The sequence below is a fragment of the Varanus komodoensis genome, unplaced genomic scaffold, assembly GCF_004798865.1.
Source record: "Varanus komodoensis strain SLA01 unplaced genomic scaffold, ASM479886v1 scaffold2, whole genome shotgun sequence".
Classification (NCBI taxonomy): domain Eukaryota; kingdom Metazoa; phylum Chordata; class Lepidosauria; order Squamata; family Varanidae; genus Varanus; species Varanus komodoensis.
In genome coordinates, this window is record NW_025335568.1 from 59138988 (window position 1) to 59151769 (window position 12782).

Below are 12782 nucleotides of genomic sequence, written 5' to 3' on the forward strand. Positions count from 1 at the left end.
CTACATAAGCCCCTTCCAATGCTTCCTCAGAGGACACAGTTAACCCTTCCCTGTACACCCAAATGAAACAGCCCGTTCTCGTAACTCACACCTTCCAAAATGGAAGCCCTGCTGGATCAAGCCAAAGCCTTCTCTAGCCCAGCCTTCTGTTCCCACAATGGTCAACTAATCGCCAACAGGAAGCCCACAAGCAGGACGCAAGGGCTGGTGCACCATCCTACTCACTCCTCACTGGACAGATAACTTCTGATACTGGAGGTGATGTACAGCTGCCACGACTGTTAGCCCTGATAGCCTTATCCTTGTACTAAGGACATAAACCCCCAGTTCATTCTCTTCCCTGCCTTGCAATCTTATTTGAGCTGCAGTCCCAAAGAGCCCTGCCTCATTCATGAACTCAACTCAAGGCCCTGTAGTAGGACCTCATACGTCAGTTCCTCCTATGCACAGAATGTCAGTCTTCGCAGAATCAGGCACGCCAAGTACAGTTAAGCTTTTAAGCCTGGCAATTTTCATGAGGATGACGTGTGCCTACATGTTTACCCTGAAGTAATAACTAGTCGCTGAAAGCTTATGCCATGATAAGTCCATTGAGTCTTGAAGATGCCCCAAAATTCTCTCTTATTGCTATTTACAAATAAGTCTCATTGTGCTTATTTCTCAGAAAAGTGTGCAAAAGACTGCAGTTTCATTTTCCCAGTGGGGGAACAGAAGGACAAAGGGCTGCACACAATGTGCAGGTTCACACATCATACCAGGCCATCCTGCGAATAAGCTACGGAGGGTGGGTTGTTTGCAGAGGAACCAAAATGCACTGGACAGGTGCTCAAGTACTCCATGCCTCCTTCTCCTTCCCTTTTCTCTCCCCTTCAGTTCTCTAGTTGGTATCTCAATATCCTTTGCAACAAAATCGATAGTTTCTCCCTACTCTCTGCTCATACTGCTACTCCTTTTTGTTCACTACAATTTGTTTCAAAGCCTCAAAATGCATAGTTAGGTCTCTCAACTTTTTTGTGCAATTATGTTCATTTCATCATCATCATCATCTCTGTAGCTGTTTCATAAGTGCACAGGAGCACACCTATGGCTGTCTGATATGAGAAGATTTTTCTGGTCAATCTGTTTCAGCTGTCCAAGGGAACAGAGAAATGGAATACGAAAGAGGTTGACAAGGTGCAGGCTCACATGTCATAAAAACAAATTTAAGTTGTCTGCAACTGATTGCCTAGCTTTCAACTGAAAAGATGAGAAATTGGAAAAAGACTGTGCACCCAAAAGGACAGATGGATGGATGGACGGACGGATCATCTGGCTTTTAATTCTGGAACTGACATCTTTTAGTGTCCCCCACCTTTTCAACACTTCCCCAAGTCTGTTGGCTGTCCTGCAAGAGAAGACAGTAAGACTCGCCTCATCCCCTTTTTCAGGGTTCCTTTTCAGAGCACTTACTGCTGCTGCTCACTGTCAATAATTTAAAAAACCTGGAGAAATAGATGTTGATTTAATGCCTAGGAAGTAAATAAGGGAGAATTTTGCATGCATTAAGAAGCTGGAAGGAAATGGTCTTCCTAGTCACTAAATTACATTTTTACCAATCCCCACAAAAAAGAGCAAATATTCCTGACAATTAAAAATGTAAATCTTTTTCCTGTTGCTCTTCATTGCTCCCTTTGACAGCTGAAAACAGGCAAGAAAATTTACAAGGCAAGACTTCTCACATCAGAAAGCCATGATGGCGCTTCCCCACACCTGTGAAAGACCAACAATGAACAAATAAAAATAAGGAACACAATTATCCAGTTTTCTGGGTCTGGAAAAAATTATTGTGAACCAGTGATGGTTGCTCCACAATACCACTCTGCTGTCAGTGGAAAGGCTGAAGAGTGGCAGTATTTTCTGACACGCTCATCTAGCGGCTCACCGGTCCATCCCTCTGGCCCACAATAGAATTGCTCAGATGACATGCCAGCTTATTGTGAGTTAAACAACCTCAGACTTGTCAGGGCAGCTTGTTGCCCCAGAACAAGCCACGCTGGGGGAAGCAGTCTGAGTTCAGGTGATACAGCAGTGGCTTGGGTCAAGGGATTGTTGCTCAAGGACAACCTCTCACTAATGTAAGAGTGAGCAACTTGTGCCCCTCCAGATGCTTTGGCCTACATCTCCCACCAGACCTAGCCAGGCTAACCAATGGCAAAGGAGGATGGGAGTTGTAGTCCAAGATACATGGAGGGCCACCATTTATCCAGCCCTGCAGTAGCAGAACATACTTGCACTCAAGGAAGGCTAGTTTATACCATTTACTGTGAAAACTGACTACAGATAAGATAGGGTTTAAGTGTTTTCTGCTAGCATAAAGCCACTATTGGACACTGCCTGGGTGAACTGCGAAGATATTGATTATCTGGGCTGGTTCCAATTAATTCTTCCATACTCCTCAGTGGCTTTCTACACCACATGCTATAGTTACCTGCTAGGCCATCTTGCTGGGCTAGGCTTAGACTGCATGGTGTTTTGGTGCTCCTTCCGGAAGGACTTAACTCTAAGCCTAAGCCGTAAGTATAGATCTTTTTCAGGACTCATGCCATTTTGGTGGTGCTTCAGGGGGTGCATTTTACTGGTGGGTGAGGCCTAAAGAGGCCAGGGCAAAAGGACCATGGCCAAAAATATCAGCAGATTGCAACTAGAAGCACTTACTTTTAGAATAAGAAAAAATGCACAAAGGGAAGGGCACGCAGGGCGAGGACTGGGGCAATGGGGCTGCCTTTGAATGATGCAGGACTGAAATTGTTTTTTAAGCTGCTTAATGCAGACATCTTTTAAAAATGAACCTGGCCAATATATTGCTTCTATGCAAACATTTTGAAATTACTTTGGGATTATGCTGGATGCTTACTGTATGACAGTCACCTTGTGAGGGCTGTGCCCAAGAAGGCAGCCAACAAATATCTGCATTATCTTGTGTATCTCCTTTTATTTCCAAGCAATCCAGTGTTCCCACAGTTTCCTATCACTGGCTGCATTTCTCAGTCATTGTACTCCTTGGCTCCTTCTTTATTTTGGTTCAGAAATTCTAATTTCCTCCTCCATATCAATACGTGGCATATGATGTCTTCCTTTAAGAGGCTCTGGGATACCTGGCACAGCCTTTTTCTCTTTGCTGTTAACTGCTACCAAGAAGGAGGGCCTCAGCATCCCTAGGATTAACTGTGGGCTGAGTCTTTCCAGCCAGACAACTCACTTTTGTTTCTCTGCCTTGTACTGCTGTGTGCAGTCATCAAACAACTTCTGGTTCATTTCCATGAACAGCTTCAGTGCATTATAGATCAACCCATGGATTGTCCTGTGCAAGACAGAAGTGATAGAGCATAAATTAAACTGATTCCAGAACACCTTGGGTCAGAACTGAAAAACTGCTCTCTCCAAGGAAGTGACTGAGTAATCAGCACTGTGAACACCCCCATACCTGATATAAAAAAAGAAGCAAGACTCAGAGCAGCTCCAAATGCCAGAACACCCTCCACCCCTCACAGAACCAAGAAAATGATCCACAAATCTGTAAAGGGTCCTATTTAACAGAGCAAGTGAAGGGACTGCAGCCTATTTAGATTTTTTCTTTTGTGTAATCGCTTGCATATTTCTATTTGTAGCAACTTCCACTGGTGCGCTTCTCTTTCTCTCCAGGCCAAATATGTAAGAGGAGAAACAGAAGGTGGCATTAGCATTCACACAGCATCAGCATCAACAGCCTCCAGAGGAAGAGCAAGCCGGAGCTCTGTAATTTCATTTATGCCCAAATGAACATAGAACTGACATACTTGTTCCAATGACTCTTGGAATTCTTGTAGAGTGCTGGAAACATGATAGGAAGTATTTTGGCGGCATTGTCACTGATCAAACTCATGATGTATTCATTGTTCCAATAATACAACGCCCTCTCTGCCACCTGTATAAATAGAGGGGGAGACATGCTTATGAAATAAACAATTCTTATAAAGGGCAGCACTTTGGCATTTTTACTGTTGCCTATTGTGAGTCGTGCATCTGAACCTAACGGAATGTTTTCATATCTGGCCCCTCCTTTCTTTTCTCATCCAAAGCAATTAGAATCAGTATCTTGTTAGGTCCAAACTGGTTTCATCTTAGTCCAAAAAACCAAACCTGGATAGGTGCATGAACAAAGGGCAGGAACACACGTAAAGGATATTGGAGAGCTGGGAAAAGTGCAGACAAGGGGAACTCCCCTATGAGGAAAGGCTACAAAATCTGGAATTCATTAGCTTAGAGAAAGGGCATGTGGGGGAAGCCATGCCAGAGGTGTATGGGATTACATGAGGCATGGAGGAGCTGAATAGGGAGACACTTTTCTCTCTCCCCCATAATACCAGAGCCCACAGGGAACATCCCATGGAGCAGACTGGCAAGAGATTCAGGACAGAGAAAAGGAAGTCCTTATTCACATAGTTAAACTATGGGAGTCACTTCCACAAAATGTAGTGATGGTCACCCCTTTGGATGGCTATAGAAGAGGCCTGGACAAATCCATGGAGGAGGCCACTGATGGCTGCTCGTCCTGATGGCTTAATGCTACCTCCAGAATCAGAGGCAGTCTGCCTACACATATCAGTTGCTGGGGATCATGAGTGCTGTTGTGCTCATGTCCTGCTTGCAGGATCCTGTGGGCAGCTGACGGGCCTTGGGTCTGATTCAGCATGGCTTCTCTTATGTTCTTATGAACTTCATAACATCACTTGCTACGACTCACAGGGCAGCGAGGCCTACTTTGTGCTCGGACGAGTCCCGAGGGCTTCCCTCTGCATATGAACAGAGACTAGAGCTGTGGCCATCCCTCTGAGTGCTGGACCCACCTGGAAGTGTGGGCTGGAGACACACTTTGCCAGCTGCCTAAACAGAGGTTCCATAACCTTCACAAACTCAGAGGGCTCAATGACATCCAGTATTTCTTCCAGCTCATTCAGGAACATAACCTCCTTAGGACTGTGTGTTTTTGGCCAAAACTTCAACAAACCCACAATCACCTGAACAGAAAGCACATTGCAAATATTAGAGAAATGAGGAGGCACAGTGATTGGTGACACAGCCCTACTGCATTTTAAGTGGGGAAAAATCCAACTAAAGCCATCATCTACCCCAGGTAATAAACATTTTAAAATATAATTAGGGTACAATCCTATGCGTGTTTGGACAGAAAAACGGTCTGCACTTCCCAGCTTGCCCCTTGTGCTGGGAGATATAGGACTTTCTTCTGCCCAAACAGACACAGGATCGTGCCTCAAGTCTCTTAGATTGTCCATATTTGCATCTTTTTCAAATACATGATGAAATAAGCAGGGGCACTGAACAACTCTGTCCTTTCTGAATTCCCCAGAGGACCCTCTTCCTTTTTTCCCATTCCACAAATAATTTGGTGGTTTCTCTATCATTGTCCCCACACCCCCATTCTAAAAAGTTGACAAGCTTCTCCAAAGGCAGTAAGAGGGTTATGCTAAAACATGCTGGTACTTTGGGGATTTTGACTCCACCTCTTTTTGCCTCTGGATCCCCTATCTGCCTTCAGCTCAACCCACCTCTGGAATGCACCCCCAGCCCCCAAGAGCATGGCTAGAATCAAACTCTGTCCTCAAGCTGAGAGAGAGGCAACCCTTCTATAAAGAAAGGGATGCAGACATTACAAAGACCCTGGACTGACCAGATTGGATAGAAATGCTAGAACTTAGTCTACTTTTGCCTAGTACATTCTGCGCTCTGCACTTCAGAGTTTAGCTCAAACAACTGATCTCACATCTGGGCCCAGCCTGACCCTGGCAGCTTCCTGCTCCTCATGCAGTCTGATGAATTTGCCACTCAGTTATCAATATATGATCTTGCGAAGGTTAACAGCTATGTAGAGATGTTTTGGTCTGTGAGTAACTAATCAATTTATCTCCTTATTTACAAAATTTATATGCTTTTTTCTGCCATATGACATGGTGCTCAAGCACTTTATAATTAACATCTTCTGTAGTAAATAAATAATACTAGTATAAAAATGGCATCAAATAAATAACTTCCAAAAAGGAGCCTAATGTACCATACCCTTCTCTAAGTATTCCTGGTTCATTACCCTGCATCCTCCAGTTTTCTGTCTCTTCTCAGCTCCTGACAGTCATCAGTCCACTTAGCCTAGTCAGCTCACTGGGTTGCAGGGATTCCCATCACCAAGTTCTTGGTGGCTCCCCACATTCAAGTTAATTTGTACACCTTTAAGCCTTCTAAAGTCTGGCAATGCTCCCATCTTGTGTGCACGTTGCACCGTTTTGGCTACATAAAGGCTGGTGCACCAAGAATGAGTATGCTCTTTACTGACAGATTGCTTTCTACTCCTCCCTTCTACCAAGAAAAATGGCATTCAAGGCTGCTATTGGTATATAGGAAGCTCTGAATAACCACTTCTTGACTGCAGTAGGATTCCTTACCAGTTGCATTTTCTGAATGTCTGTCAAAGGCAACCCAACACAGTGTGCATTACAATAATCCTAGCATCACATGGTCACATACTTACTGGTTCTGTCAGGCTGCTATCTTTCTCCAAGAACTGCACAACACAATATGCCAACTACAGGAAGAGCACAGCAGAGTCAGAGTTTCAGTTATGGTGGAAATTATAAAGGCAGACAGAGAGCCTAGAGCAGCCTTTCCCAACTTGGAGCCCTCCAGACAGTGGCTGGGAATTATAGGAATTGCAGTATAACACATCTGGGGGGGATTGGCTGGTTGGAGGAGGCTGGTTGGGGAAGGCATGTGGAATTAGCCTTTCTGTTAGAGGGCACATCTGGGCTCTTTCCATGGAAGAGCAGGATATAAATAAATGGAAGCAGGTCTGCCCAAAGATTACAACTCCCAGCCAGCTCCATCCCAGCCACAAACTCTCATTGCAATCCTCTGTGCATTTGAGTGTTCCTTGGAATTCAGTGGGAATTGTTTTTGTATAAATTAGCATCTGTTCACACTGTACATGGGTTTTTAGGTCAACTGATCACATATTCTGGTCCCAAACCTCTACCCCCTCTGAGCAAAGTCTCTTACTATCAATTGGATATCACCCAGAGAAAATTTTCTCTAAATCTTAACATAAAAAGGCCAACTGGGCTAATGTTTAGGACTAAAATGCCTCATTTCCAGAGATTCCTCAGTCACTTGGAAAAGGGTAATGGGTTACGAAGAGGAAGGAGAGAATGAGAGTAAGCGAACAGTTCCTGCAATGCGCAAAAACAAGCAAGGGGTTCTCCCAGGATCTGAATTGCGAATAGCACCTTTTAACTTTCAGGGATCACAAAATGGTATGGAATCATGGGGTGAGCAGCAAGTATGCCACTTTTTCAAGATGGTGAAAACTCAGATGGGTCACAAAGAGCTCCAAAAAGGTTATTTCAAAATTAAGAGACTCAGACAAGTACACGGGAAGTATAAGTGTAAAGCAAAGTGTCAAAGGATGTGCAGTGGGGACAGATCCTAAATTCTGTTTATACACTGAATGAGACTGACTAGGAAAGAAATCCAGTGGATAACTCAGTGGAAGTGTCAATTTGCTGCAATGAAAAAAGCTCCCCATGAGAAAATGTTAAAATACTAGAAGCTATTAGTTTGGGGGGTGGGGGCGGAATGACTAACACAGGAACACAATAGAGGCTTCTAAAATCATGAATCATTTGGAGAAAAAATGGATGGAGCATTTCCCACTCCTATCCTGCTTCTCCCCTTATTACACAACAGTTCAGGAAAACCAAATGAAACTGTTGGGTAGTATATGCAGGACAGATGGAGGGGAAGTCCTTCTTCATGCCATATATAATTAGCTGACAGGGCTCAAACTAGACTACTCACTGGTGGATCCCCACCCACATGAAGCTTTACTGGAGTAGGCAACTGTTACAGGGTCTCCCTGTGTGTCCCCACCCCATCTGGTTGCGAGACCCTCCAGAACAACACAGGCAGCGGTGCTAGGAGCTACAGGGGCAAAATAAATGAAACCCTTTTTCATAAGGAAGTAAGAAGAGCCATACTGGATCAGATCAAAGGTCCATTTTATTCCACATTCTGTCCACACAGTAGCGAACCAGCTCCACCAATGGGAAACCCACAGGAGGGACAGGATTTAAACAGCACCTTCCTATCTGTTGTTTCCCAGCAACTGATGAGTATAATGCTTCTGAAACCAGCAGTAATATATTGGCATTGTGAATAACAGCTATTTACAACCTTCCCTCCTTGGCTTTGTCCAACTTCTTTTTCAAGTCATTCAAATTGGCAGCCTTCACTAGATCCTGTGGTCTCCTCCCCTTGAGTGGTAGCCTCTACTGGATCTTGCCCCCTTCTGTGAACAGGAGGAGGTCTTCATGGAAAGGCAAGTCTGGAGCCAACCTATGGAAGCTGGTGCCAATGTAGGGCACTTTAAAAGCGGATTCGATTAATTCATGGAGAACAATGCTATCTATGCCTACTAGTCATGGTAGCTATATGAAACCTCTGGCTTTAGAGGCAGGAATAGCACCAGACAGAACGGGGGAAGCAATGTGGGGAATTATCCCCCTTATGTACTGTCTGTGGGTTGCTCAGGTACATCTGGTTGGCCAGTGTTGGAAACAAGATGTAGGACGAGATGTGTATTTGGTCTGATCCAGCAAAGCTCCTCTGATGTAGCTAATGTCCTCATGGTAGTTTTGATGTTAAGAACTATCACGTTAACAAGAGGGTAAGGGAGAAGATACTGGAAAGAGGGATAGTAAGTATTACAATCAGTGTTATGAAGCTGGCCAGCACACAGAAACTCCAAAAAACCATGAAGTAACAACAAAGACAGATCAAAGAGACCAAGCCTATCCATTATTATGGGACAGACACAATGGATCTCCTATGCTGCTGTTGTTAGCCTCATTTTTTAATTCTTACTCACCTTTCTTTTTAAAAAGACCCAAAGCAACTTTTATCAACATGATTAACAGATACAGCATAGCTAAAAATAATGTTCATTGTCAAAACCAAAACATGTTAACAGAATGACCTGCTTACTTACCTGAGGGTGATAGACACTCAGAGATTTCACTTTGTGCAATGGCAGCAAGACCCGGATGAGAAACATCTTGTGCTCTTCTTTCAGGGGCAAAGCAAATCCATTGATAATACTGAAGAGAGTAGAAAGACTGTCAACATCCAGAACTCATATGTATTTGTGTGCATGTCATGTGTCTATGTACTTGTGTGGTGTGAATGTACACAAACACTCTTCCCTAAAGCCCACAGGGTATCATGCAGGAAACATGATAAAGCTCCCAGCAATCAGACATTTAGCAGCATGAAAAAATATGGAAACCTCATGTAACGGCCAGGGCAATCACCACCTACCCCTGGATGAAAAGACTCCTACAGAATAGGAAGGGAAGGGAAAGTCCTTACCTCCCTAAAATCTCTAACAGTTCTGCAATCCCATTATGGTGCTCTGTTTCATAGATAAACCTGGAGTAAAAAGGAATCAGTGTCAAGCACAAACTGCAGGCAACTGAGAAGTTGGTCATATGATGCTGCCTCCAAAGGAAGACAAGATGTGCATTCTGTTCCAGGGAACTGCAACTCATTAGCTTACCTTAGTCTGCTTCCATGATTGGAGTAAACCAACAAATGTCATTCAGTGTTTCTTAACAAGGAATTCAGTAGCTTAAGGGCACTGTCCTATGCAAGTTCAGACAGGAAAAAATCTCTAGCTCCCAGCATCCCCCATCCAGTTTGATTGGCAGGGTAAACTGGGAAATGTAGGCCTTCTTCTGTCTAAACATGCACAGAATTGCACCCTAAGGGAAGGCACATGTCTATGTAAGTTCAGACAGACAAAATGCCTACTACTCCCAGGATGGCGCAATTGACTCAGCTACATTCTCTTGGTGCAGATCAACCAATAAAGCCTTCTCTGAAGACTTCCTGAGGTTGGCTGAGTACATACAGAGGGGGTCAGGCAGCCGCATATCCTGGTTCTGAGTTATTTAGGGCTTTGTTGAGATGGGCATGGGTCAGCAGCCACTAGCCAGGCAGTACACCTCACACCTCTTTTAGTGCAGGTCTGTCTACACTCAGGTGCTCCACTGAGCAGCTGAGCCACTGTATTCTGTACGAGCTGCAAGGCAGCTCTACGAAAAGCTTGTTATAATCGTTTAAACAAGATGTTACCAGTGCAGGATCGCAGTGGCCAGGCTGCCCCTGTCCAGGAACAGGTGCGGCTGGTGCACCAAGCAAAGACAATAAAGGGCATCCAGACCACTTAAATTCACCTGGACCCAAGCTATGTATTAGTTCTTTTAGACCAAGTACAAACCCTATTTCATGACAGCCATCAGAATCCAAAATGTTTCTTTAAAAATCAAGTTACACATTTTATCCTTGTAATGGGGACCTATCCTGATCTGAACAATGGCTTTCACAATTGAGGACACAGGCCTCTAACAAAAGAGACAGCACATCCAGAAGGTCTTTGTCATACAAGTCCACAACCCCCACACTAAGAGGTCAGTCATATTTAGCAAAGGGTTCTGTACCCAATATGAGTTTATTCTGCCAAATACACCACAAGGAAACTATAATGGAAAAAGGAGTATACACACTTGGATTTTGGTGAAGTTTTTGGAACCACCCCCTGCTTCAGAAAACATTCCCTGATTTCCTTGTGTCATTTACCTGAACATTTCTCAACTGTTCACCCAACCTAAGGAATTAAGAGGCCAGCCCAATCCTTTGCGCTGGGGTACAGTCCTCCATATACAAACAATCCTAACAGATTAATCAAAGCCTGGGACCAGTATTTACCTGTAAAATATGTTGTTGATCTGCCGCCGTATATATGCTCGCAGGCCCAAGAACTTCCCATAAATCCTATGCAAAATGGTCTTCAGAAAGTCCCGTTCTCTGGGATCTTCACTATCAAACAGGTCCAGCAGCTGTGGAAGGAGGATTTAATGAGCCCTCCATCATGCGCACCAACACGCCAAGGGCAAATCCGAAAGGCGGTTCCCATCACACCCACTTCAGCACTTGAGCACTAACCACAAGTGCAGGCAGCAGTTGCAACATGATGCAGGCACCTGTTTTGCTCTATTATAATAATGTGCTCCAGGCGGTTCAATGTGTGCTGGTCCCAAGGCTGTTTGTGGTCCCACATTTACAGAACTCCATGTTGAACCAGCGTCCAGTACAACTTGGAGGTGTTGGTGCATAAAGCCTGCAAGGCCCATAGCAGGAGAAAATCCCAAATGACACAGGGTAGTATATACGTAAGCCTGTAACTCTTTTGTGTTCTCACTGAGGCACAGTTTGGATAACACAACAAGCCTTGGGTTATTTAAACAATGGCTTATTGAACATCTTGTTGGGTGGCTGCTCCCAGCTTACTCCTCACCTCCACTTTCAGTCAGTAACTGATGATTTGCTTCGTTTGCATGTCATCAGCATGATGTCCAAACCCGGATTCTCTGGGTAGTTAAAAGGTTACACTACAAATAACCTACAAATTGTTGCTGGATTAACACTGGGTTGTTTAATCCTGAAACAAACCAGAATGTCCAGGCTTGGATGTCACCTTAACAACCTAGGGCACCCAAAGGTTGTTAACTGGAAGTGCAAGCAATAAGTATATTGGGGACAGCACAATCACTCACCCCACACCAGTTCATGAGCTAAATGAATTGGCATTATGAATGAACTGGATTTTTTTTTCAATAGCTGCAACAGATTAGCACTTGTGTACATACATGCCCATAAACACACAGTTATAAAGAAACTTTATGCTAGGAACTCAGGTGGAACCAGAAGTGAAGAAATGTCTGCTTCCCATGTGGTTGCCATTATCGGTTTCATTTGATCACCAACAAATCAAACTTTACTCCATCAACAACACAACTTTTCCAAAATGTATTTTTCAGGTAACTACACATTCATGTAACAAGACACAATAGCCTCCTCAACCTGATACCCTCCAGATGTATTGGACTACAACTTCCAGCATTCTCAGACATCATGGCTGACTGGGAAATGCTCGTAATTGTAGTCCAGTGCATCTGGAGGGCACGAGCTTGAGAAAGGCTGAGTTACAGAAACAATCCACACTCTCTTCCTGCAAAGAAAAGCAGTAAATCTAGGTCATATCAAAGATAGAAACTCCAGTCATCATACATGATAAAACTTTAATGCTGTTGTACAATCCAGAGAAAACCAAAAAGCAAAAGAAAGTGAAGCAAAGTCTGAGAGCCTTTAACTATTGATAAAATGAATAAAGAAGCAACTCAGCAGTACAATTAAGAAACCAACTGCTCCTGTAAGCTAATCACTTCTTGTCCCTCCAACAATTCTAGGCTCTTAAGAAAGAGAACTTTGGTGAGAGGGCCAAAGAATCCACACAATGACAACTATTTTTTCTTTCAACTTAGGTGCAAAGTGCAAAGTGAAGCATGGTGTGACACAAGGTGGAAAGGAAGTTGAAAACTACTTACCGACAATACAAACTTCTGGTCAATATATTTCTTGGCTGTATTTGGCTGGAAGTCTGGTGACTCCAGGAACCTCAGAAAGAATTCGTATACAAGCTATGAAGGATGAAGAGACAGAAAATGCATTTTTATGTGTGTAACACTGGTCATTACTATTGCCTACCTGCTGCTTTGGCATTAATTCCCAGCCATCTATTGAACGACAGGTGTCTATATATATCAGGGGTCCTCAAAATTTTTCAATAGGAGGCCAACTGA

At 43.8% G+C, this 12782-nt stretch overlaps 1 protein-coding gene across 1 annotated transcript in view; it reads right to left on the bottom strand.

Annotated features, from left to right (window-relative positions):
- Positions 1-12782, bottom strand: part of PPP2R5D (protein phosphatase 2 regulatory subunit B'delta) — a 48672-nt gene that overhangs the window by 8201 nt on the left and 27689 nt on the right. The window contains exons 6-13 of the mRNA XM_044428995.1: positions 12528-12620; positions 10849-10979; positions 9451-9510; positions 9071-9179; positions 6560-6613; positions 4866-5036; positions 3816-3943; positions 3239-3340 (exon numbers count right to left, since the gene is read on the bottom strand). Coding sequence (XP_044284930.1) covers positions 3239-3340; positions 3816-3943; positions 4866-5036; positions 6560-6613; positions 9071-9179; positions 9451-9510; positions 10849-10979; positions 12528-12620 — 848 coding nt within the window. The remainder of the gene's footprint in view (positions 1-3238; positions 3341-3815; positions 3944-4865; positions 5037-6559; positions 6614-9070; positions 9180-9450; positions 9511-10848; positions 10980-12527; positions 12621-12782) is intronic.